Source organism: Coturnix japonica, chromosome 3, assembly GCF_054131305.1.
Source record: "Coturnix japonica strain WE chromosome 3, WE-NBRP24, whole genome shotgun sequence".
In the NCBI taxonomy this organism is placed as follows: Eukaryota; Metazoa; Chordata; class Aves; order Galliformes; family Phasianidae; genus Coturnix; species Coturnix japonica.
Genome location: NC_140665.1, coordinates 104,044,008 through 104,071,160, shown reverse-complemented (window position 1 = coordinate 104,071,160; position 27,153 = coordinate 104,044,008). Strand labels below are relative to the sequence as shown.

Here is a 27,153-nt window from a genome sequence, read left to right as displayed (position 1 = left end):
TTGCTGTTTTCTTCCACTGGGAATGAAGATGTGCTGCTCTGTCTGCATTGGTTGCTCCTTGCAGCGCTCTGCCACATCCTCTCTGCAAAGCTGCTGTGCTGCCTGCTAGTGCTGAAGGGAAAAACAGCCCTGATTGTGCCTACAGCACGTAGGATTTGTTCTCTAACAGGAGACAGAGACTCTCCTTACCCCAGGTCTTGAGCAGGAAAAGGTCATAGTAAATCTCTGACCTGCCAGACTTCTCATTGTTTCTTCTCAGCTTAGGAAATTAGCCTGACATCTTTCTTTTTCCCGTTAGAGATACTTCAAGCTTTCATTAGATGCTGGATTTGGATATCTGCTAATTAGAAGAGAAGGAAAATGCACATGGTCTGAGGGGGGTCTGTGCAGTGTGAAAGCCCCTCTCAGGTGCAGGCAGTGCTGTATAGGCTGCGCAGTGCTCAGTGAGCTCCATCACTGCCTGCGCTTTCCTGTTGCTCATAGCATTCCTTTACTATTACTTCTCCATTTGCCCTGCTTTGTAGAATTGGATCTCTGCTTTAAATTACATCCTCGGCACTTGATTATTGCAGTGTGCCTCTCTGAATAGGGACCGTTCCCTTCCTCACTCTCAGTTCGCTTCACTTTGGCTTATAACTTCACTTTCTGGAGGAAGGCAAGGTTTTATTTCCCTTTGGGATTTCTGGAGATGATGATCTTTGATTTCTATGACCGTGGCCTGAAATCTGTCTAAAATCCAGCCTGTCGTGTTGAAGTGATTGACTTTGTTCATTGTTTGGATCTCCCTGTTATTTCTTGCCAACTCTATGTTAGGGAACTCTCACTCCTGCCTTTACCAGGGCTCTCTGTAGCTGGCTGAAGCTGTCACGTTCACACGTGTCTTTTATAAAGAGGATTTTGCAGACAAGAGCACCCTGGGAAGTGATCAAGTCCTTTTGTTGCTGATATTGAGCTTGTTGCTGCTGAGAGAATGATAAATGCTGTTCAGGGTGCGCAGCACAATGGGCACAGATCTCCTGGAGGGGATGTCCATGGCCTTGTCTCTGTGTGCAGCATTACCTGTATTACAGTTCCCTTTAATATTCCATGGAATGCACTGCCCAGGGAGGTGGTGGAGTCACCGACCATGGGAGTGTTCAAGAAACGTTTGGATGCGGTGCTGAGGGATATGATTTAGCCAGGAAGTATTGGGAATGGTTGGACTAGATGATCTTGTAGGTCTTTTCCAACCTTGATAATTCTGTGATTCTGTAATAAAAGCAAGGATGTGCTCATGCTGCAGCAGCCCACGGAGAGTGAGCTCTGATCTTACTTGATCATTGTGAGTGTATGTTCAAGATGGATTCACTGGGCTTTGTATTTTCCCTTTCTGAGCTGGTTGCCATACTGTTTCCCTATGGATCAGGCACTTGCGCTGAATGTGTGTTTTCCAGTGGTGAATGATGTGAGTAAGGCTCAGTCTGTTCGGTGAACTTGCTTTTGTTGTGCGAGTGTGTGATGAGCACAGTGGGACTGGGCAGAGCAGATTTCCCCAGGCAAGAAGCTGAGCTGCTGTTGGCCACTGAGTTCCCTTTTGGCAGGTGTTCCTGCAGAGGCTGCAGTTTGGGGAGCCCCTCCTGGTGACCCTGTGCTGTCCTGGATCTGTCAGGGCTGCTTTAGGAACCCTCACTCACATTCAGAGCTGTTCAGCTGTGTAAGGGCAGGAAGGAGCTGAAATTCCCCCCCTCCCTCCTGTCTGTGTGGCCAGGTGCGGGAGTCAGGAATGTCATTTCACGCACCACAAACACTAATGACTGCAGGTAGTTGTGCTTTGAGCGCAGGCAGTGATGTGATGGGAGCTCTCTGCCCTGGCTGGGGTGGTTGTTTCATGCTTTGGACCTGTTTGTCTTGGCAGAGCCGCCCCTGTGAATGAGGTAACAGGAAAAGACATTCCTTCGCTCATGGCAAGCAGCTAAAAATATCTGCACTTCCACGGGCCTGGGGAGGAGAGCAGGAGCCAGGATAAAGCTGAGAGCATGGACTGCACAGATCCAAAGCTGTGCTCAGCCAGGCAGGGGCTGCTGATCCCCTTAACTCTGAGCACAGCACCTCCGTTGGGTTGGGCTGTACCATGGAGCATTACTGGGGGCTTGACATGCTTCACTTACAAGTTGTAGCTTGCAGGCTGCAAGAAACAGCCTCTGTTCTTTGGCAGATGCCCTGTTTTGCTTCCCGGAGACTTGCACATCGAGTTTACAAAAGTGATGCAAGAGCCTCTGCTCCACAAATAGCTGCGAGAGCATCTTGGGTGATGAGTGCTGCTCTGGGACAGGGGATGCAACGCCCGCGTTAACTAAAGATAGAATGAAGCGTAATGTACTTCTACCCTGTAAAATGAAAAGTAAACAGCCTTCATCTTTGATGCTGGGAAAAGATGCTTGTAAAGGCTTAAAGCTGGGGCTCATGGGACGTGTAGGGATGGCAGGGGGAGCAGTTTGGACTCACCAAGGGCTGCTACATTGCCTCTGTGTGTGTGCATGTGAGTGGTGTGTGTGTTTAAGAGAACTTTTCCAAAGCGGAACAGTAAAAAGCTCACAGCTCAAATAAGGCTCCCACAGCAGGGCAGTTGTTTTTCTCCCCACAGATCTGGCCGCAAGCCTCTGCAGACAGAGACAAGGATTTGCTCAGGTACTGTTTATTATGCAGTGAGAATTCTTACTGCTGCTTTTCCCGTACGACTGGAACCACAGCTCTGTGTGTTTTTATGTGTGTATGTGTGTGCTTCCTTAGAGGCACTTCATAAATCAGGTCTGAAAAGAGCTTTAAACAAGTGGCAATAAACAAGTCAACTAAGAGAAAAGCCAAACCTGGGGCGGTTTCTGTTAGCAGCTGCGTGGGGAAGGGGCTGCAGAGATCAGCACATCTGAAGTGTGCAGGAGCATCAGTGGGTGTATCGGCTGCTATTTTGGCAAGGCTGGAGTTGCTCAGTTATGAAGAGTGGTTCCTTATTATTCATGTTACTCGTTTGTGACTGCTGTATCTCCACAGATGTGCCCTAAAACAGAGAAGTGAAGCCCAGGCAGCGCAGCCAGGCTGCTTCAGTTTTATTGGGAAGCATTGCTTTAACTATGAAGGGCTTTTTATGGCAGCCAGCTCAGCCTGGCCTTGTTTTACTTCCTGGAATGCAGAGGGGGAATGAGAAGCAGGGAATTTAATTTTGATTGAAACTCTGAGGGACCATGAAAGAGTGCAGAGAGAAAAGCAAAGCGACCATAGAAGGCTGCAGTAAGGGCTGGAGGAGCGAGACTGTCCCGAGAGCATGACACGGCGGTGCTTACTGCAGCTTGACCTGTGCTATGGAGATCCCTGCTGCCTGTAACCCTGACAGAAGTTGGATCAAGGTTTGGTTCTTTCTGAAGTCCAAGGGCACATGGATGTGGTTTTACTCCTTTTGTCCTGCTGTGCTTGTTGTGATGGGAAAAGCCAGACCTGTTCACGAGAGCCGCTTCCAGGTCCTGCTCACTGTCACTCTTAATCTTTGTGTTGGCCTTGAATGCTCCTCTGGAAGTAGTAAGCAAACAGTGTAACTGTCTCACAAGTGAGGGATGCCGACTAGAAGCAATCAGTTCCGGATCAGAGTGGGACGGGACTTGTGAGAAGGCAGAGACCATTCTTGTTGCTTTGTGTTCGTTGTGTTTAGGGACGGTCTGAGCTGCTGATGTGTGTCTGACATAGAGGAATGCATTTCCCACAGCACTCTGAGCGTCTGCACCCCCGAGTTCCCATTTGTACCATTTGTTCTTGCAGTGCTTCTGGTCTTGTTCTGTATTATTTGGCCAGCTGTTGTCTGGGGACATTCTCTTTGGTGGGATTGCTGTTCTGCGTGAGGAAGTGCGAAAGAGATCGACGTGGTCTGAGCTTTGTGTGCACATCTGCCATGTCTGTAAGGCCTTAACAACCCAAATACTCTCCTCCCGTCCTTTGATCACTGAGTCTTTGGTTAGTGCAGCTGACCTGCACAGACCATCTAGAAGTTCATCTTTTTAATTAGTCAACTCTGTGCAGACCTGAGATTTCCATCTGTCTCCCTAATTTATATATTTTTCTGCCATTCTTAGGAAGTGAAAAAGTGTTCGAGTGTGAGCTCCGTTCAGCTGGAAGCATCGTGCCTTGGTGGACAGTGTAGGTCTGTTGCTGCTGAATGGGAGAAGAGGTGATCAAAGTTGGGTCATCATATTTAGACAAGGGAATCTGATGGCTGAGCAGACAGTTGGCAGTGGAGTAGACTGGATTGAGCCCAGAAAGCCCTGGAGATGTGGAGAAGGTGACTGGGAAGCTGATAGTGATGCATCACACTGATGTGTCTGTGGCAGGCAGGCAATGTAAAGCTGCCAGCACAGTCTGGCTTTGTCAGGATTGTCTCATTCACGTGGAGAGATTCCTCTGCACTCTGAGTCATACAACTGTAGGTTCCTTTCAGAAGCTCAAAGTCGTGTCAGCAAACAGGACAGACACTGAAGTATTCTCTGTCAAGAGACTCATCTTACCACATACTTACATGCTTTCCTTCCCATTGGAAGTGTTTGCCTTTGTGACTAATCTAAGTTTTCGTGCTGTGTTTTCCCTTAGCTTGTTGCTTCTCATGTGTCCATGTAAGCATATATAACACTCCTTTCTATCCAGCAACTTTTATGGCTTTAAAGCATTCTTTCAAGTTTACCACATTCCTTCTTGGTCTTCTGCTGTTTGTAGTGAGAGCACCAACACGGCCTAAGCTGTTCTTTACCTCTTATGGATTATTTCCCCAAGGTCCCTGTTCCACATGCTTATGAGATACCAGACCAGGCGCAGTACTTTAGCTGAGACCTTACTAGTGCTGAGCAGAAGGAAGGGGTTTAAATCCTCTGGTCTGACGTCCATCAGCTTCTTGACATGAGTGGTGGATTTTCACCCTTGTGACCTGCAGTACTGCTGAGTGGACAGCTGTTCTTCATCCTGTATTTGGCCAGTGAATTGTCCCTGCTTGGACTGGTCTGTATCTACAACCTGTCAAGAGCATGTGGGATTCTCTCCCTCTCCCTTTATTTCACTTCTTCCTCACTTGGTATCATCTGCAAATGTAATAAATGTATTTTTACATTCAAGCATCCTGGTCACCATCCAGGTGCTCCGTGTCCAGGAGAATGAAAGTACGTTCACAAGGGCTTGAGCTACGACTGACCTCTGCAAAACCCCACTCAGCGTGTCCTTCCTCTGTGAAAACCAATTACTGATAACTGCACTCTGAATCTTTTCCACCCAGCTCAATTCCTGCCCTGACCGCACCGTGTTGCTGTGGTTTGGTTATGGGAAAGCTGAGAGGCGTTATTTTGAAGGCATTGCTCATGTGCAGCCTTCAGATTAATGGAAAATTAATCCTCAGGTAAATGCAAACCATCAGTGAGTGCTGGAGCTCACAGTGCTCACACTGAAAGCTGCTGCATATTTTCCTCTCCGCATTTCCTGAGCGGCAGCACTGCTCTGTCTCAGCACCGTGCGGCATTTGACTCTAATGCTGCAAAGCAAACAGTGCATCTCTAAGACTATTTCATGTTAACGTCCATGCTGGAGGCACTTGAAACTTTCCTGCTCCAAAACACCTTTCCCAGGACAGGGCAATACTGTGTGGAAGCGTGTTGGTGTTCCAGCACCATTCTGAATGGCTGCACAGTAGGAAACCAGTCTTGCCTTGAAAACAGACTTTATTTGCAGGATCGGTCAGTCCTGGTGGTCAGTCAGTCATGGGTGACAGTGTTATTTGAATAGCTTAAAATCTGGGAGTCTGATTACTCTCTTCCAGTACCTGAAAGGTGATTGCAGCAGAGCGGGGCTGGTCCCTTCTCACTGTGACAGGATGAGGGGAAATGGCCGCAAGTTGCACCAGGATAAGTTTATGCTGGATATCAGGAAGAACTTCTGTACAGAAAGGGCTGTTCAGCACTGGGATGGGCTGCCCAGGGAGGTGGTTGAGTCCCCATCCCTGATGTGTTTAACAACCCTTTGGATGTGGTGCTCAGGGCCGGGATTGAGCGGAGGGCTGTTAGTTAGGGTAGGATGGTTGGGTTGGGGTTGGACTTGATGATCTTTAAAGTCTCTTCCAACCTGAGTGATCTCATGATTCTGTGATTCTTGTCTGTATCTCAGGACTTCTCTCTATGGCTGCATCCTTACCAGCAAACTGCAAAGGTCCACGCTGTGGGCTCAAGCTCTGCCAACCATCAGTAGAGCTCTTGAATTGCACCTGGCTTGGGAGGGAGTATGGGCCAGCAGCTCTTCCTGGTGAGCAGCATGAATGAGGTTATGCTGTGTGGGGGGAGGAAGAGAGGGAGAAAATGCAGCCATATGGTCACAGGCTGTGCTAGCATGTTTCCCTGCAGGTCAGAGAAAGAGCCCTGACCAGCTTTATTTATAAGCACAGGCGTGGCAATCACAGCACCCTTACAAATGTAAGGACAGATAGCAGATACGTGGATGTACAGTTACAAGGATTTTGAAACTTCTCCTTCCTCTTGTGATACAATGTGCATCCACAAGGATTAATTGTAAGGCGAGATATTAATACTTGCACATGGCTGAGTTTTAATGCTGTTCAACATACGTCTGAATTTGTTGGAGTGAAAGTTTAGGGTACTATGGTTAGGCTGCAGTTGGACTTGATGATCTTCAAGGTCTTTTCCAAACTGAGTAATTCTATGATTCTATGATTCTTTTGTGCTTGAGGCTCAGCATTCCAGGAGCCATGGGTTTGTCTTCAGAACAGACTTTCCATGAATATTTGTGTGTGTGGAGGAAGAGACGTGGAACTTTGTTCATCAGACTTTACTCTCATGAACTTCACTATGGGCTGGTGGGTAGATCAGTGTACAGGGATGCTTACCCATATGGTTTGTGATCTGACTTGAATTGAATTAAGAGCTGTTTGCCACCAAAACAGAGCAAATCCTGGCTGCATGCTTGTGTGGATTGTTGGATAAATCCACAATTATGAGGTCTGCCTGCTACAGATTTCCACTGTAGAACTAGTGATTATTTTTCTCTGTTGGTGGTGTTAGGAACCAAGCTCTGACCTTTTGGTAACTGAATTGTTCACCATCATCTTGAATTTAGATTTCATAATCATGGAATCGCAAAATCATGGAATGGCTTGAGTTGGAAGGGACCTCAAGGATGATGAAGTTCCAACCCCCCACCACAGGCAGGGCCACCAACCTCCACATTGATACCAGCCCAGGCTGCCCAGGGCCCCATCCAACCTGGCCTTGAACACCTCCAGGGATGGACGGGGCATCCACAGCCTCTCTGGGCAGCTGTTCCAGCACCTCACCACTCTCACAGTAAAGAACTTCCCCTTGACATCCAACCTCAATCTTCCCTTCTTCATTTTAACAGCAGGACAAAGGGAAGTGGTCTTATCTACCCCTTCATAGAGCTGACTTTGGTTCATCCAAACCATTTCCCCTTGTCCTGCTGGTATCTCCCCTTTCACAGAGCTGACTCCCCTCCTGTCTGTAGGCTCCCTTCAGGTCCTGGCAGGCTGCACTGAGGTCACCCTGCAGCCTTCTCTTCTCCATGCTGAACAAGCCCAGCTCCCTCAGCCTGTCTTTGTAGGGGAGGTGCTGCAGCCCTCTGATCGTCTACAGTAAGAATGGGCAAACTGATCTAACTCTCCATCCCATAAGTTTCTATTTTCCATGCCATCTACATGCTCAACTCCTCAAGCTGTAAAAGGTGAAGGGAACAAAACAATTTCTATTGAAAAACAATCATTTTTTATTGGCTTTCCAGCCACATCTTTAAAGTCAGTAGGGCGCAGAAATGTGCACACATTCATTTAACACTATAAACAGGGATTGAGCAGGGTGTATTTTGTAAATGGATGTTGCTGCAAATTGTTCTCTGTGTGCTCTCATGGTGAGACTCAAGCCTTGCTCCACTGCAGCATGGGCTGCTTTGCTTCCTCTGTCATTTTTGGTTCTCAGTGCATTTAGAGACCACGGGAGAGCAGGAACCTCAAGCTAAAATGGGGCACTAGTCACAACCAGATGTTGGGCTGCCTCGTGTGCCAGGAAGTGGAGGGTTATACATTACGGAGAGGCATATGTTGGGTGTGACAACCTATGCACATGTGATTGCCATTAACAATTCGCTTGCAAGTGAAAGTGAATGAAAATAACAAGGCAGTAAACAAAGAGGGGCTTGGCGCCTGCAGGTCTGTGCGCTGGTTTTCACATGCAGCAGGATAAGGCACACTGACTTGTATGTTGTCTCTGTGGGACAAATGGAATCAGGGATTAGGAGAAAAGAGCATCATCATGAAATAAACATGTGCAGAATGTCTGTATTTGATTTAAAGGGTCTTAATAGCTAATCTTAGAAAGAGGATTATATATAAAATATTCCATTACCAGCTTAATATTTATTACTGTTTGTGATCAGGTGAGTGTAGCCTTTTTATCTCATGTATGGTGGTTTGTGGTTTCTTTCCTCCCAAGTGTATGATTTACAGCATTGAGAACACCAACAGCCAAAGCAGCTACAAAGCCAGGGACAGTGGAACCGTGCTTCCTGCAAAGGGGCTCGAGGTTCTTTTCTGGCAGGAAAAGAAAGGAGCGTGGTGGGACTGAGAAGGAAATACTGTTTTAGTGTGCAAATTCAACTCAGTAACAATAACACAGCATCTGATCATATGGCATATGGGCCATGTTTATGACAACGTGAAGTCAGTCCTAAAAACAGAGTTGAAGATGCCTGCTTAGCATGATGGGAAACTCATTACGCATACATTTAAATAGCCATTGCAGCCAGTGTTTTGTAAAGGTCATGAGTTCACTCACCAAATTTAAAAGCCAGACGGGACCATTGGATCATCCAACATCATCTAATACATGTTATGACATCCAGTTGCTTTTATACTAATCTCATTACAATAAACACATCCCACCTGGAGGTCCAGGCCTGACTGGAGACCTCGTAAGGAAGACAAGTGTCTCCTGGCAGTGACAGTGAATATTTGCCACTTGGGCTGTCAAGGACCTGCGCTGTTTCTCTCATCTGGGATTTGTCCAGCCAGCGGTTCTTGTTATGACGCCCTTTGCTAAACTGAAGCATGCAGTGGAAGCGTGTGGTTTCTTTCTCTTTATACATAAGGTCAGGACATCTTTTGCAGTCTCTGTGTTGATGTACTAAACATCATACTCTTCCAGTTTGCCAGCATAAAGCATTATTTGACTGTATCATTCCACTGTTTCTTCCCTGTTTCTTATTTCACCTTTTTTTCCATGTTAATACAAATGGACTGCCTGAATTATATGTGATATTCCAGTTTCAGCCTTAGCTGATGGAGTTGTTTAACTCCATCCTCCTGTCTCACAATGACACAAATCAATCCGCGCTGTTCACCTTTTATTTAGATGCATTCTGCTTTCCCTGACTTCTTTTTCAGTTCATTTTTCAGCGTTACCTTTGCAATTATTGCAGTATATCCAGTGTTGTAACTGTGTAGTATCTTAGTCCTTCAGACTGGCATGACGTGACCAATAGGCTGGAACAGGATGTTTGTGTGGTGCATGAAAAATGCTGTGAAAGCACAAAGTTTCAGCAAGCAGGGAATTTGTATTAATGTCAATAGGAATGCATTAGAATGGTTCGCTGAAGTCTACAGATGGTCAGTGATGCACACGCTGACTCAAAATACTCTTTTAAAAACTCCTAGATTTGACCATTTTGGCAGTTTTTAATGTCTCTGTTGTAAGTACAGTGAATTTGATGTATTGGTTCCTTTCAGCTTGTGTTCGTCATTCAGATTTACCCTGCAAAGCAGGATGCACGAAACTCTTTCAAGCAAGTAATGATGGTTTTGTTTCATGCTCCTGTACAAAAAATATGGGAGGACTCTGGAAATGTTGTTATTCATCACTGCTTCCTCTACAAGGAAGAATCGTTTTGAGACTGGAGGGATGTTTGAGGGATCTGGTTTGTGTTTCCCAGCTCTGTCCCTAACACTCACACATCTACGGGCTGCCTTTTAGATCAGTTATCTGGCAGCTCAGGGGAAGCAGAAATAGGCATGTTTTCATATGCAATAGTTTTGTTAGGTATTAAGCTCACTCCTTTGAAGCTGTAGTAGTTCTTAAAAAAAATAGCCTCAAGTTTCTACTTTTAAAATGTGGATGACCTTTTTCTTTGTCCTTTTTTGCTTTCTTTTTCCTTTCCCTGTCAGTTATGAGCACTAAGGAGCAGGGACACTCATAGGATTAATAGCATTAATGTGGTTTTAGGTATGACTTCATCCTGGTTTCTGCCTTTCGGAGCAGTTTGAAGCTGTTTAACTTAAATAAAAGACTTGGATGGGAGTAGGTGAGTAGTTTTCAGGGACATAGAGAAGGCTGTGGCAGAGGTGAGGAGAACTGCTATTCGTAACCTCCAACACGGAGGTTAAGAACGTAAATTGTAGCAAAGGAAATTTGGGTTATACGATCAGAAGAATATTGCAGTGGTGAAAATAGAGAGGTATGGGAAGACCCTGAATGGTAAATAGTGGGCTCTTCATCACCAGGGGTCTTTAAGAGCAGGCTGGTGTGGATCGTGCTGCAGGACCAGAAGGACAGACTGGACAACTTTGCTGAGCTGTTTGTAGCCCTGTTGCTCTGTGATGCTCAACATTATTTTGCAGTTGCTTCAGGCTGATCTACCAACTTGCCTAAAACCACACAATGTGTAGTTCATGGAGCCTGGCTAAGCCATGCTTTGCTGACTATATGCCAGTGAACCTCAGCTTGGACTTTTCTGCTGCACTGCCAGAAACTAATGCTGCTCCTTTCACTTCAGGTTATTCTTTCCTGAAGCATGAAAGTCTACCTTGAAATATGAGTTTTCCAACTGTGAAGACCATCATTTGTTTTCACACAAAACTTGAGGCAGGACGGGAGAAGGTGTTTGTTTTTTGGTGATGCTGCCCACATGTGATTTTTGGCTGTGCATGCAGAGTGTGGAGTGGAAAGCCTGACTCTCCAGCTGGCTCCAATCTGCAGCGCAGGACTCTCTGCCAGATTTCTCAGGCTGATTTAAATCAACCCCGACTTTGGCTTATTCTCTCTTGTGCAAATGGAAAGGTAAGGCTGTGTGCACTGGGGACTTTATTCCTTACCAAAGTTCTTGTGTTAGGTGTTAGGGAAGGGTGATGAAAGGGCACTGCTCTGAGCACTGCTGCGTTATAGTGGGAAATAAAACATGCAAGCAGTACAGCAGGACTTGCATCTAAACAGACGTGTTTTTTCTCCACAACACGTCAGTCATGCACATACCAGCTGCCTGAGGGCAGCGAGCTGGGCTGTAGCCGTGGTGCAGGGAGTTCAAGTTGGCATTGCCTATAACTGCTGAGAATGGTGTGAGCATCTGGAGTACAGGTGATCCTGCGGACCAATGCTCTGGGCCTCAATACTTCACAGACAGAAATGCAGCTTGTGGACCCACAGCAGCAGTGCCATGGAGCTCAGTGCTCGCAGGACCTTGTAGATCAGCTCGGTAGGATGCTCGAGTCAGATCCTGGAGGGTTAAACCTGTACTGTTGCAGCAACTAGTGACTTTCACCAGAAGACTGTAGGTATTCAAACCTCCTACTGAACTCGTGACAAAAGCTGCATGTGCTCTGATCCACTTGGTCAGTTTGGAGCACTGAGACAGGCCAGGTGCCAGCTCTAAGCCCATCTCTCTCACGTTTTGTTCTCCTATGAGAGCTGGTGGGATCTGTGGTGAGCCCAGTGCCCCCCTGAGGCCTGAGGGCAGGGCTGAGCGTGCCCATGTACTTAATGTACTGTTCTGCCTGGGAAATGTTTTGTTGGCTCATTTTTGAAGAGAAACAGATGGTAATTGTCAGCAGTGAATGAGGCTGTTTGAGGACTTTAAAAGGAAATGTTTTTTCCTTGACAGAAGATTTACTTTCATTCAGTCAGTTTTGATAATAATACTTGTATGGCACTGGCACGTTTGAATCTAATATGAAAATCATATTTGCTTCTTATGTCAGTGGATGATATCCTTGGTTATACTATTCAAGTCTGCTGCAGGCTGACCCAGAGGAATGGTCTCTAAAGTGTGTATTGCCTGCAGCACTTGGCAGATGTGGCTTCTCTGGTCCTTCCTTTACAAGGGAGGTGGTGAAACTGACAGCTGTGTAGCCTGAGGTAGATTTCCTGCTGGAATGATGCAGACCAGGCCATGGAAGCTTCCTGTATGTCACCTGCCTGCAATGAGCTTGGTTTGGAGAGCCACATCTGTGTGTGAGTCATGCCATCCCAGGATACAGGTACCATTCATTATGTCTGTGGCAGGTAAACTGTGATGGCCAACAAGTCTTCCCATTGGTGTCGTTCTTAATTATGACTTTTCTAAGGCTAGCACATTCATTTTATATGATTCATCTTTCAGACATCATTTTTTGCCTTTCCTGCATGCTGGTTGACTGACATCCAGGTAGTACGTGAATACCAGACTGTGTCTTGATGCCGCTGTATGGCCGGCTGCCTGCTTGTGTCTGTGCAGGGAAAAGAGCAGTTTCTCTGTCCAGCCGTCCCTCCCAAGAGGACAAGACATGGTCTGACTTATGCTGGACTGGCACTCAGCAACCTCAGCTTACTGTATTCCCATTCCACAGCGGTTGCTTCCACACCATGAATGGAGAATGGGCACAACTGCTTTTCATTTTCTCTGTGTTTGTAAGAGGAAAGTGATTCTTAATCAAACGCTGTGGGAGCTTTGTTTGACTAAGCCCCATATTTATTGGCAACATTTTTCAGCTCTTTGCTGCAATTAGGGTGAAGGATGAAGCACAGAACAAAGGGTACAGCAGGCTGAGCTCAGAACGAATCGCACGGCCAACTTTTAGTCTCTTTCCTTACAGTTTGTCTTTCATGGTGGCTGTGTCCATCTGTGTGAATTGCCAGCACCAGCTGAAACCAGTGGAAGGCCTCCTATTGAGCTCTGCATTAAGGTGTCCTGGGGCAAGTGTTCCATTAATAATTACTTCTGTGAGGAATTTGTACTCTCCAGAGCTGGATCTGGATCTGGATCTGGGAGGACAGCCCTGGTAGGGAAATATCTGGTTTTACATTGAGCAGAAAGTTTCTGTCTCAGAAGAGCTGGAATGCTTATACATTTCTGGCTGTTGATCACTGGAAATGGGGAGATACAGCTCATCCCTTCTGCAGGTGATTGATGCAGTCAAATGATTGATACAAGAGGGGCTGAAGACTTAAGTTCCACTGCAGCTTAACACAGTGGTTGTAATGGTGTTTAAGAGAAGTTTTAGAAATCCAAGAACATGGGGGACATTAGTTGCATATCCATCATCTGTTTTAACCGTCACTTCCATCACTTAATTAAAATATGCAAAGGTTAAGTCAAAGATTTCCCTTTGACTTAGTATCCTTTCACAGTCACATACCCTGCTGGATTCTCTAACACAGTCTTTTTGTTCTTGGTGTTTAAGGGCAAAGGAGGAGATACGGTAATATATTTCCTTCCTGTTTCTGAGCAGTAGCAGCTCTATACTGTGCTAATAAGTTACTTGATAAGAGTGTTTGGCTAGGGCTGATGGAGCTCATTCTCTCTTATGGTGGAGGCTGAGTGCTGCTGTGTTGCCCCGAGGAGATGTGTGTAGTTCCACGAGGGAACTTAACAGCAGGACAAGGGGAAATGGTTTTATCTACCCCTTCAAAGAGCTGACTTTGGTTCCTTTACTAGGGATAGAGAGCAGATCTTTCTTGGCCTGATGCATCTCCAGGTCATCAGCGTAATGTCTTTTATATTGCTATGGAGCTGTGATTCTGTGTCCCCAGTGCTTTGAGTCCCAAGGAACAGCTCTGACCTCAGAATCCAACCCAGCTGCTCAGCTTTCTGCATTAACCTCTGGGCTTACTGGGATATGTCTGCGCTGGTGAGCCAAATAAAAACAGTGCCAAAGCCCAGGCATTGAATTCCTGGCACTGGAATTGGATCCACCACCTTGCGAGGCTTCAGGTGCAGTATTTGGTATTGCCCATTCCTGACACAACTTGGAGGTGAACTTGGCCATATGTTATATCCATTGGGCATGTTGGATGGAGCCATTATTTTCAGTGCTTAGAGAGCTGAATTCCACAGAAGTTGTCAGACTGTGCCTGGTTAATGACATGTTTAATTTCCTCGTACTCCTGTAACCACAGTTTATTTCTCCCAGGACATACTAACGTGGAGGCTAATGCTCTTCTGTGTCTTTTTGATGGTTCCAAAGATCAGCCAATCTTGATTTTATCTATCAGAAAATTGTTGTAGGATTGATTGGAATGCCAGAAGGACCACACGCATTTCCCTTCCTGTGTTTCCTCATCACTTTGGGTTCCTCTGCATGAAGGTCAGGGCCTGCCAGCAAGGCTGGGCTCATCTCTCCTACGCTGGAATGCATCTCAAGATCCTGGCTTCCTTCTTCCTCTGTTTGCCAGGTGTTTTAGCCTGCAGATAGCTGTGGGTATTGTGTACTTCATGTCTGGTATTTCAGAGGAAGGTAAACAATGCAAACCCTCGTGACAGCAGGCCCTTGTCGAGGGAAAGGAATCCTTTCCAGCAGAAACATGGGGGTAGTCCATGTCTCAGTGCACAGCAAGTAGCAGTCTGAGAATCAGCACTCTGCTGATTCTCACTCTCCACCACAGTAGCAATTTTAGTTGGGTGGCATGGGAGTAAGCAAGGTGGCAATGGAACAGATTTATATGCTGAAGTTCTTGCTGAACTGGGAGGAAACTGGAAAGGAGGTTTACATGAGAGTGAGCCAGAGATGAGCGTTCTGCCTTCTTCCAGTCCAAGAGTTAACGCTTTGTTCTCTGCTCTATTACTTTTTGCACTCTTCCAGTGCCTAGAAGTCATGGGCATGAGTCACTGCCCTCTCCTGCCAGTCTGAGGTCAACTTTAATACTTTAATATCAGATATAGCTCCTATCAGCAGTCTGTATCTGGCAGTCGACAAGTTAACAGGTATTTTTCTCCTCTAACTGTTACGATCCCAAGCAGTTATCAGGGTTAAGGTAACCAAGGTGGAATGCTTCAGATTTGAAATAACGTGGATAGTTATTGGAACTGCAATTAGTAACAGCTTGTTGCTATAAACTGAGCAGGTTGTGAGGTAGATTGTATCCCAAGCAGCTGAATTAATCAGGATAGCTTTTTCCCTTGGAGTGCCTGCCACTTTTGTGAGCCGAGAAAGTCCTGCAGTGTGTGTCATGGCAGAGAGGAGCAGTTTCCATGCTGGTGTAAACTGTGGGCATCCCAGCATGGGACAGAAATACTTGGGTGGGACTGCATGAGCTTCCTTAATGCTTAGAGGATCTCATAAACCATCCCTGTCTGTATGGGCTCTTAGAAATGTGCTTGTTAAAGGTTTACTTGTTGAAAAGAGGTTAACTGGCTCTTTGTGTTGCATTAATCCTTTCATCTGATGCTAAAGTATCAGAGTCAGTGGGATATTCAGTAGAGGGAACAAACACACTGTGTGATACAGAGCGTTAATTTCCACTTGAAAGAAGCAGCAACTTCAATTGAGCGTGTGCCAGATAAAGGATCTGCTTTGAGTTCAGGTTAGCGGCAACGAAGGCGTGTGTTAAAGTCTGAAAAAAAGTTTTAAGAGTCCCCTGAAGGAAACCTAAAAATAGAGGTGATACATCATGGAATGATACACTGGAGGCCTCATAGTTCCTTTGCTGTGACTTGGCTGTTATCTGTACTTCCTGGGGAATGCAAAGATGCATCTCCATTTACTCTTTTTATTCAGCCATTTAGAAGGTGAAGTAGGAGACATGGAATTAACAGACCTTGCTACCCAAACAGACCTAAACTGGACTGAGCTTGGCAAAGACCACGAAAAAGGAAGAAGTCCTGCTGACCTTCCCAGAATGAGCACCTTGAGGTTTAGATAGGAGGGCAACACGATGAAGGTTTCCCAGTGAAAAAATATTACAGATTGCTGGGATGTGCCCGACCTGTGATCTCCTGGAGAGGTCTCAAGGGAGCCCCAGTTAGTCCTGGAATATTTTCTCCATTCTTTGGTGGGCAGGACTCAGCTGAGCATTGTTTAGCTCTGTTAACACTGGAATATATGAAAGAAGCCTTTTTCCTATGGGTGCTTATGTCCTGCGCCCATATGTATATAAATGCATATAACTTGTGTACTTGCAGCTCTTGCAAAGCCCTCAGTCACACTAACGCAGACATTTAAGTGAAATGGTTAAAGTGGGATACCAGTCAGCCCACCTGTGTAGTTGATGGAAAGATTAATTACCCACCCATCTCACTCCAGTAAGGTGTCTTCAGCCAGGTGCTGTGGATCCAGGTATTGTTTGAGAAAGGGATTTCCATATAAATTAATCTTAAGTGCTTGAGTGTGGAGGTGGAAAAGAGCAGGCTCGGGCTCTCAAACATCTTCCTTGCTGAACATCTCACGAAGCCTAATAGAAACAAACATTTAGCTTTGGAAACCTTGTGTTTGCTTAACAAAAAATCATTATTAAGTACTGGAAAGCTGCCACAAGCAGCACTGCATGTTCCCCCAGGTTTTTGTTGCTCACGGATTACTCCTGGTGGGAGTGACTGTAGGGCTGGTTGTATAAGAGCGCGGGGTAAGTGCTCAGTAACATCACTGTGCCAAAACAAAACTCTGGCATTGCGTTCCTTGGTGTGTGTCTGCTTTTATGGCTTGGCAAGAAAGTGGCTGTAATTTACTGTTCAGAAAGCTGGCAGTTACTTGCAGTAGCAGTTGTAGTAACGCTTGAGCACGTTGTCCTTACTGCTCCCTCAGGATGTGCATGGATGGGAGAGGATGCATGCTGTGTGTTTTCCTACCAGGAAAAAAAAATAATAATAAAAAACAGAAAAAGAACTTTTCAGTCTAAAAACCAGATAACTTAAGGCCAGTGCTGTGCATTAGGGAGTTCTACTGCTTAAATTTACTTGTTTAAAGAAATGGAAGGTTTAATTCTCTCGTAATTGAAAAGCATCTATAGAGTTTATCCTCAAAATTTCCTCTGGGATTAGGAAATCTCATTCCCAAAGGAAGAGATCTCACAAGTTATGACTGTACAAAGTAGAGGATTTGTATTAAAAAACACTTCTGCCACTTTGCTCACAGATCCGTGGATTTTGAATGTGTTTGTGTAGTCTGGCTTCTCGTATAAGCCAAGTCTGTACAACAGGAGTTGCATCAGGCAGAGTATCTTAAACTAGACTGTATTTTGGTTCAGTAAATACTAATTTGCATTCGTCTGTATATAACTGAAGGGCATTTAGCACTGTTGATGCTTTATGTCATTTATTTCACTTTTAATTCTTACTCCAGTTCTCTCGATAAGCTTTTCCTTCTGCGAGGTTTCCAGCTTGGGCATCTTGTGAGATCCTGGGAATTGCCACATGTGACAAATTAACCTCCTTTACTGGCAGAGCTCACCAGCTGCTCTCTGAACATTTCTTGTTATCAAGGCATCATTATCATTTCATAAAAATCTAACCCCTTGTCTAGTTCTCTGTTGTTTGATTACTGACAGGAACAGCTGATGAACTCATGAAGGACTAAGAATGTTTTGCCAGATAAGTAGCACTTAGATAAATAGACTTTTTTAAGAGGGCATAGCCTGATTGAATCATATAATCACAGAATGGTTGGTCTGGAAGGGACCTCAAGGATCACAAAGCTCCAACCCCCCACCACAGGCAGGGCCACCAACCTCCACATTGATACCAGCCCAGGCTGCCCAGGGCCCCATCCAACCTGGCCTTGAACACCTCCAGGGATGGACGGGGCATCCACAGCCTCTCTGGGCAGCTGTTCCAGCACCTCACCACTCTCACAGTAAAGAACTTCCCGCTGACATCCAACCTCAATCTGCTCTCCTTCAACTTCAGACCATTTCCCCTTGTCTTATCACTGTCTACCCTTGTAATAAGTGCTGATTGTAGCTACCCATGCTTCTAAAAGTAGCTGCTGGAGGTGATGATAAGAGTTTGATCCATACCCACCTCAGTTCCCTAAATTGTATTACATCTGATCAGATGTATAAAGTTGCAGTCGTGGTCTCCTTTGGGTCTGGTGGAGATTAGATACAGCTGGACTATCAGAGAGGCCCTACAGCTGACAGAATATACCATGAGGGATGTAGCCAAGTATAGTGAAATTTGGTTCGGCGTGAGTCTCATCCTCCTGAAGATGTGTTACCTAGTGACTGTGTAGAACTCTACTGACTTCAGCACCAAACAGAGAACTACCAGATGAACATAACTCTTCATATCTGCAGATATCTTACAGGGCTTTCATCCTTTTGGTCCATTTTTCTCTCCAAATGGAGCTTGTAGGGAGCAAACTGGTGCATGTGATGCTTTCCACTGTGCCCCTTGGAGACAAAAAGCCACATCAAGCAGGAGATTTGTGAGTTGCTGGAAACAGATGCTTCAGATTCTGTTATTAGACTTGGGACGATGAAAGAACAACAACTAACTTTCATGGCTATGGAAGCAGAAGGAAAACCGCCTGTGGATAGATCAAGCACATCCATCATTGGCTAGAGATTGAAGTGTCTGTAGCTTCAAATCCTGATGTGAAAAGTTCAGGATAGAAGAAAATATCTGAGCAAAAGATGTTAAACAGTTTGTAAGATTTTAACTCAGATACACACAGGAGAATCCACAGGTAACATTATGATTCATTAACTATTCCTAATTAGGCTCCTAAATTTAAATAGACAGAATCTCCCCTGGGGGATTTCAAGGCATCCTCCTTCTATAGTTGTGGCTATACGGGGAGCTCAGGAATTTAGGTTGTTTGAGGATGACTTCTACAGGGCACACAATTGTTGAGTGCCCAAAGGAGGTGAACTGCCTCTTCTAATAAAGTTATTACATTTCTGGAGTTAGGAGGAAGCTGGGGAAGGTGTCCTGCAGTCCAGGGCAGGAGGGGGAAGGAGAGGCTGAGAGGGAGCAGTGCCTGTTTGCCCTATGGAGAGTCTCAGTCAGAGGTGCCCCTTGTTTACCTTCATCTCCTTAAACCTTATATGTCACAGGCCCACGCACCTCCAGGAGTCAGTCCACTGTCTGCAGGGAGGGGGGGAGGAGGGTGTAGTGCTTTGGGCGTAGGTGGCTTTGCTTATGTCAGGGCTGTTTTCCCAGGGAATCTCACTTGATTTCCATGTGGTGCCTGGAAGGGGACTTGCTGTAATTGGCGTGAGTCATTTCCCCTTGATCAGTGGTTTGGAACCACCGCGCTCAGGAACGTGCCTGCAGTAGGCTGAGGAACTCCTCCTTTCTCTTGGATGTCACATTTCAGCATTGCAGACCATACCGGCACTCTCTGGACAAAGGAGTTCCCCTTTAAAAATGAATGAAGGAGAAGGAAAGGTCCGGAGCACGAGTTTGTTGAGTCTCTGCTCCTTTTTATTCGTTTGAGATTGAGGATTTTGAAGGGCAACGTGTTGGTGAAATTCCAGCTCTTAGGCTTAAGTTCATCTGCACAAGATTCCTGCACATCTCCTGCCGACTCCTGGGACATTTTACACTTCCTGTATAAACTATACTGTGCCTACAACATGATATAGATTGTCCGGAGCTACAATATGGCTTTGCAGCTAAGGCGTAGAGCTGATGATCTCAGGCATTTATATGGGAGCGCCCAGTTCAATGTGGCCACTCATGGTGACACGTAACTGTAGGATCTAATGATCTCTTAGCAAATGGTTATAGCTACACTTGACTAAAAAGCAGCAGCTCCCCTGTCAGATGAATGGGGAACAGCTGACCATGGGGCAGGACCTGAAGGCAGGGTAAGGGTATCTGGTGTGACACAGGAGACACTGACAAGAGGAAAACTCTCGATCTCCTTTGGCAGCGGGTTGGACTCAATGATCTCTAGAGGTCCCTTCCAACCCCTACAATTCTGTGATTCTTCCATATGTGATTTTTCTTGTTCCATTGGTGGTCTGATGCCGTCACAATCCAGTATTTTAGTCGGTATTATTGACTGATGATGTGATGAATTTGTGTTTTACAGCACTTGAAATTCTTCCAGTTCTGCAGTCTAAGGGAGCTGTGTACCTTACATGTGTGCGAAGAAATTGCTTTCTTTTAATAGTTCACAAGCATGAATGATTCCATATCTGCATGCTGTGCATTTTCAAGTCCCAAACAACAGTGCTTCACAGCTGCCACCTTTAAAACAAGTGCAGTAGTTTCTGTTCGGTGTTTACTCACAGTTGGGTGTTTTTATTATTTTTAATTAAAAACATGTTGAGCATTACCAGTTCCCGGCCCCAACCTGCCGAGATGAAAGGCTTGGTTGTAATTCCGTCAGTGAAGAGATCATGCGTTATTCAAACTGCATTCTGTTTCAGTCGTTCACGGCAGGATTTACTGAAGGTCCTGCAAGTCTGCTTCAGTTGTACTGAGCTTATGGGCTGCAAATGCACAAATGAATACATAGCAGAGGGCTAGAGATTGACAAAACCCATCTGTGTGTTTTTAAGAATGAGCTTTCATGGATCTCTGCTCCTCTGATACGTGTGTACAGTGATGATGGAGGTCAGACAGTAATTGAGTCCTGGGAGTGGATGTCTTTAAACATGTTTGGGACTGTGGGAGCATCAGGAAATACCAAAGGATGGAATTAGCAGAGAGAGGGTGGTTTGAGTGTGAGGCTGAACTACAGGGAGACCAAACTTTCCTTTCTTTGGCAGAGATCCCCTCTGTGAGATTGGTAAATTACTTTGATATTTGAACGCTTACTTTCAAACTCAGTCCCTGAGCCAGTTTCCCATCTGTAAAAATTGGGGGTTATAGCAGTCAAACGTTTTGTTTAGTAGAATAGTAGATGCACTTAAATTGAAACACTCGACAGCATTTTGGAATAGAGATCCCAAGAAGGAGCCATGATCCTCTGGAAAGCAATCTCATGTGGCAAGTAGCTGAACCTGCAGAACTGGAGTATTTAAAACTAGACAGATGAATGCCCACATCTCAGTGCTGACTGCTACCCTCTGAGAGACCAAAGTCCCACAGGTCCTCCAAGTGCTGCCTCTTTTGACTCATCCCAACTCAGTTCCCATCTGCTTGTTAAGGTGCAGGGCTCCTGACTATCAGACCTGTTAGCATTGTGATTGATGACCCTATTTCTTTCCCTTTTGTCTACCTATATCGCTTGTTCTGCTGACTGAAAGTGTTAAGTTCTCTGTTGGATTGCATGCCGCAGGCCAAGTGCCAGCCCTTCCCTGCCAGGATTTCTGTGCTTAACACTGAGAGGAGACTAGAATCTGTGGTACATTTCTGGTGGGTTTAATCATAAATAACCTTTTTTGACACCTTGCTCCAGCTCATGCCAGGCTTTGTGTCAGATGTGCTGCTCTCTGGAGGATTTAAGGAGGGTATTTTGAAGGACCCAGATGTTTAATCTTTCTTGTGGAGCTGGCTGCTGCACAGAAGCTAGTTGGAAATTGTGAGGTGTTTTGTGCTTGAAAAAGCCTTTCCATTTTACTTTCTAAATCAATCTATCTGAGCTGTATGTGGGTTTAGCATTAAACCAGGACAACAGACCTGCTGTGTGCCATCACACTATTTACTCTTTGCAAAGGTAGGTCTGTCCTGGTGAAATGTCCTCAAGATGTTTGTGGAGTCCACAAAGGAAAGTGGTCATTACAGATAAAAAAGTTGCAGGTTCTTCCTGCTTTCCACTAAACTGCTCCCAGATTTTTAAAGGAAGTTGGTTGCTGAAATGAAGGCAGGAACTGGTGAGGATTTTTAGAAGTACCAAAGTTAATCACAAATGTTAAATATCTGCCTGCTTCTGGGAATCTCTTTACACAGCCACTTTTATCTTTAGGCACCAAAAGCCATTCTGGCATTAGTCTTTCTACACCTGACCTCCTTAGCCATCCCAGAGGGATAACAGCACCCTAAGGTGCCTTAATGATAAACCATTTTGTGAATACTTCCCTCCAATTATTTCTCCTTCTCCATTCTTCCCCGGGATGCTGTTGACCAGCTGCTGTGATGTAGTGATGCTTTGTTTTGCCACGACTCCTCTCCTGGTACCACAGGCAGCATTCAGAATGGCATGAGCACAGGTGCCAAAGTGGGAGGGAAATCTCAATTCCTTAGGCGTGTTTAGGAAAAGCAAGGTGCTCTTACAGCCCAAAAAGCCAACCGTATCCTGGGCTGCATCCAGAGCAGTGTGGCCAGTAGGGTAAGGGAGGGGATCTGCCTCTCTACTCTGCACTACTGAGGACTCACCTGGAGCACTGTGTTCAGATGTGGAGTCCTCAGTGCAGGAGAGACATGGAGCTCTGTGTGTACAGAGCAGGGCCACAGAAATGGTCCATGGAATGGAACAGCTCTTCTATGAGGACAGGCTGAGAGCTGGGCTGTGCAGATGGAGAAGAGAAGGTTGTGAGGTGAGCTGAGAGCGGCCTGTCAGTATCTAAAGGGGAGCTACAGGAAAGAAGGGGACAGGCTCTTTAGCAGTGTCTGTGGTGATAGAACAAGGGGAAATGGATTCCAGCTTAAAGAGGGGAGATTTAGGTTAGATACAAGGAAAAAAACAAGGGTGATGAGACACTGGCACAGTTTTAGTTCCTAACAGAGGATGTGCATCTTTTGCTGCCTTCCCATCAGTGGACAGTTGCCAATTGAGATTTCACTACAGATTGCTGTGCCAGGTTTTTGCTGTTCAGAAGCTGTAGGTTTTCATGTCTGTCTCCTGACCTGCTACAACTCTTATGATAATGCGAGAACTTCAGCATTGATATCTTGGCAGCCCGATACAGGAGGTCAGTCTGCAAATATAGTTACAATTCTCTTTGCCTCAGCAAAGACAGAAAGTAAAACACAGTGTAAACAAGGCAGTTGGATTGCTTCCCCCACCAGGAACATTTGTACTGATGCAGGCAGATTTACTGGCTGTGATTAAATCTCACACTCCAGCTTGGCAGCTGATTAGCTGCAAGGGGCAGTCAGGAATTTCCTTTCTCTTCCAGGGCTGCACACTTTCCAAGTCTTCCCTCAAGCCTGTGCCAAGGATCTCAAAGTGCTTTGGTTTTTTAATTACTCTTCTTCACGCCTCTGCAAAGAGCGAAGATGAGAGATAGCACAGTCTGCAATGGAGCAGTGGGGAAACTGAGGCATGGGAGGTGGCAGCCAACTTGGGGCAATAGAAGCCATGACCATCAAACTTGAAGGAGGGCTGAACATGGCAGCAGTCCTCTCCTGGGATTTCTATGGGTCTAATGATCTTGTGTCAGTTCTGGGTAGTCTGTATCTTTAACACAGTTAAGTGCTGGCTGTCTGCAAGAACAAAGTGGTGCTTTGATGTGTGTATTAGGATACAGTCACCAGAGGGGAAAACATATTTCTCCTCTGTAAATTTCAATTTCTTTACTTGGTCCTTCAGTAATCTGTTCCTCTGATTTCTGAGCTGAACACTGTATAAAGCATTGTTTGTTGCTTTTTTCCTCTTTGTATAGAAAGGCACTTTGCTCTGAAATAGCCTCAGGTGTTGGCCATGGCTGAGGCACAGAACTGGTTCAGCTCCATAAATGATACGCTGCTGTGTCCCTGCAGGGCAAATCAGTGAATTTACTGTGTGGATTCACCTTCAGTAGGTGTACACTAAAGGAGCTGCACTGGCTTTGATTGCTTTGCTTTGAGGTACAGCCAAAGAGAGCTGGCCTCGCAACATCAAGGAAGGAAAGTAGTTTTCTTACTAAGGCATACATTGGTCCAGAGGGACCAGTGATGCACAGATGCAGCTCTGACAGGCATGTTAACCTTTCTCACCTGTTACGCTGAGGATGAAATAAGGCACTAGCCAAACACTCACCCTCTTTCTCAGGATGGTAGGAACAGAGATGGGGTCTTTCTCAGCATGGCTGAAGCTTGAAGCCCAATGATGGGAGTATTTTGTGGAAAGAGTTTCTTTTAGGTAGGATTTCTTATTCTGTGGTGGATAATTTAAGCTTTGTTTTCTTTTGTTGTTGTTGTTTTGTTTTTTGTGGACAGCATCCTCCAGAGGTGGGTTTTGGCTATGCAGAATTATCTGCTGTGCGGTCTCAAGCCAGCAACATAATGGCTAGAGGGAGACTAGGATTAAAGCATAACTGACAGTCTCCTTTGCTAGGGGCTTCATGTCGAACCTGCCACCATGGCAGGACCAGCTGTCCAGCTGGGGATCTCTGGAGCTCAGGGCTGGAACCAAAGACCAACTTATCAGTCATTTCATTGCCTTGGATGGGTGTCTAAGTAAGCTGTTTGAATCTGACCCTCAGTCTAGTCTCAAAGCTTAATTATAAGTAAACAATATCTCGAGTGCTTCATAGTTTCTATCCTTTTCTCCTTGTGTGCCTCCGTGCTGGCCTTTGGAGTGCGTTCATCATAGTGGTAAATGAGTGCCTGTTTGTTCTGCACATGGTGTAGTTCAGTATCAGCTGAACCCACAGCGTAATGCGATAATTCTCATTCTGCTCAGCTGAAATTACTCTAACAGTTGTGCTCTTCTTACTCCTTCAGTTCCCAGGAAGCTTCTGCATGAAACCCAGCCAAGACCAATCAGTTACCAAGGATTTCAGAAGCCACATCTTCCGCTGCGGCCAAGGGTGTTTGATCCCAGTGTTGTAGGAGACAGTGTCTTCCTTTCTGATGTCTCTCTTCCCAGTGTAGGACGTGCCCTCCCAGGTAACTATGGCTATTGTTATGCTGGCTCACACCTTACTGTGGGGTGGTAATGCTTCCCTTCCCCTTATGGAAACTTGTACCTTATCCTGGTTTCTGTTTTGTACCCATCCACATCACGGTCAGAACGGGAGGTTTTGAGACATTAGCACTGGCTGATTCAAGTGAACTACTAAACTCACACTGAATTTCTTGAGATAGCAGTCATGGCCGTGCGTGTCAAAACTCGTCACAGAGGTACTTTGGAGACGCATCTTATACAGTCCCAAATGAAAAGCAGGGCGAGCCCAGCAGGAGATTGCTTTGCTGGGGACAGAGGAGTTTCCAGCTGGGCTTTGAAATGTGATGCCATTTTCATAAAAGCGCAAAGTGGAGAGAGATGCGTGAAGTCAGGTCTTTGCTATCGAGGCGTAGGTGAGTAGAAGGAAGGGATTGGTTATGAATAAAGGAATACGGCAAGTGAGCACTTAGTGGGCTGTGCAGTGTTTTTGCATCGTGTTTCCCAACACAGTGGGGGTGGTGATGACTCCACTGCTGGAATTTCCTACCCTGCGCTCCCTGCGCTGCAGCGTGGGGGTGGCTGCGCACAGAGCTGCCTGTGTCTGTCTGTGCTGTAGGCAATGTTAACGCACAGCCTGGGTAACCAACCTGCAGGCAGTTATATGTCAGCGGCATCACTTTGGAGACCTTACTGAAAAAAGGGTTGCCAAGAAGATGAACTTTGGATTAGCCTGAAATAAAACCTGTGATCTTGGTGGGTCTTTTAAACAAGAAGAAAAATGCAGAGCTTACTTTCACTCCTGCAAACGTTTCACTCCGACAAATGACACCTTTTTTATTTAGTTTTCATATCGTTTGTTCATTCATTTAAAAAATTGCAGCGCTTTTCAAACAAAGACGTTGGTTTAAAATTAACGGCTGAAATATTGTTTCAGAAATCACAAAAGGAAATATTTGGACGTTTCTGTAATCTCCCTTCCTGTTTTATTTCTTGTACTAAAACTGTTTGCTGAAGTCAGCCCAATATCTTGAATCATTCCTCCTATGTTACTGGGCACATTTTCTGCCAGCTGAAATACTTTTGTTCAAACTTGGTGTAAAGTCTCAGGGAAAACAGCCAGAGTCAGTCAGAAGAACTGAGAGAAGGTGGAGGTGGTGAAGGGGCACCCAGCAGTAGGTGGGCTGACAGGGCAAATGAGGTCTTTGGAACTAGCAAGAAGAAAAGGGTTGTATTGAAAGGAGACTCTGGAATAAAAGGCAGACAAGGGAACTGCGTAGCAAACCAACACGTGGCCCTTATGATGGTTGGTTGTTTTTCCCCCCCCACGTAACCCCAGCCGTTTTCTGTCTCTCCTGTCTGTTCTTGTTACAGTCCCGTAGATGACAAATCTCGTTGTGTGTTTTTGTGGTGCTCTTTGCTGGAGTAGATCGTATGCAGATGAATGTTTGTTGAAAAACTCGTTTGATTGCATCTGTCCTTGGGACAAGTCAGAAGAAAAAAAATAGGACTCTTTTTACATCTCCCATAAGAAGAGTCATACCTTGCTCTCCTGAAAGACACCATTTTGCACAGCTTGTGTTCCAAGGGATGTGCAAATCCCCACAGGAGTTTGTTCATCTGAGCCTTTCCTGGCTGGTGTGTGCACCCAGGGGCAGGATTCTGTTGCTGTCACACAAACGTGTCATTTGTAGTGGCAGAAGCTGTTCTAAAAGAGTGGGAATTTTCCCCACATCCCTTCTCATGTTGCCATCTGTGTATGTCCTGCTGGCGCTGAGATGGCTTCGATGTCCACATGAACAAATACATCGTGCTTTTAAGTTCCTGCTGTGTGGGGAGAGCTGAGTCACTCCATTAAGGTCTGTGAACTAACAGCGGGATTCCCTTGCCGTGGTTTAGGTACACAGTGCTACATGAGATGCTTTGATGTACCCAGGGCATCTCTGGGAGGGCAGCGGTTCAGCTTGAAGGAATAAAAAATGTACTTGGTGGCAAAGAGAAACTCAACCGCTTGTACAGATGTGGATTTACTGGGCAAGGAGAATAAAAAGAAAGATTAGAGGGCATGTTAGTATTGCTGGTGCCTACATTTGAGCTAAAATATTTTCCAAAGGTGTGCTGTTAATTCCTGCTGGCTGCGCCTTTGCCCCTCTGTGCCTCTGTACATCAGTTGCAGCAATCTCTGCTCCCAAAGGAAGAGCTTCTGGGGATGTTTTTCTTGTTTGCATCTGCCATCCAGAAACCCATGTTTGAAATGGGTTCCTCTGAGGCAGTCATTTACACCTTGGTAGCTTCTCAGGTGTGATTTTCCCAAGGCGACGCAGCCTTTCAGTGGCAGATAGAACTGCACCCATGTTCCTCAGGGCTGATCCCTTACAGCAACACCTGGACATCCATCTCTGCTGCTTCTCCTCTGA

General features: G+C 45.7%; 1 protein-coding gene across 8 annotated transcripts in view; it reads left to right on the top strand.

The window, feature by feature from the left end:
• The window catches only part of EVA1A (eva-1 homolog A, regulator of programmed cell death), a 147,119-nt gene that overhangs the window by 110,536 nt on the left and 9,430 nt on the right, over positions 1 to 27,153 (top strand). For 6 of the 8 annotated variants that reach the window (XM_015859942.3, XM_015859944.3, XM_085542334.1 and 3 more), the window contains one exon: positions 24,577 to 24,741. The exons of the other annotated variants lie outside the window; for them this stretch is intronic. In XM_015859942.3, the coding sequence (XP_015715428.2) occupies positions 24,577 to 24,741 (165 nt within the window). The remainder of the gene's footprint in view (positions 1 to 24,576; positions 24,742 to 27,153) is intronic. 8 annotated transcript variants of the gene reach the window in all.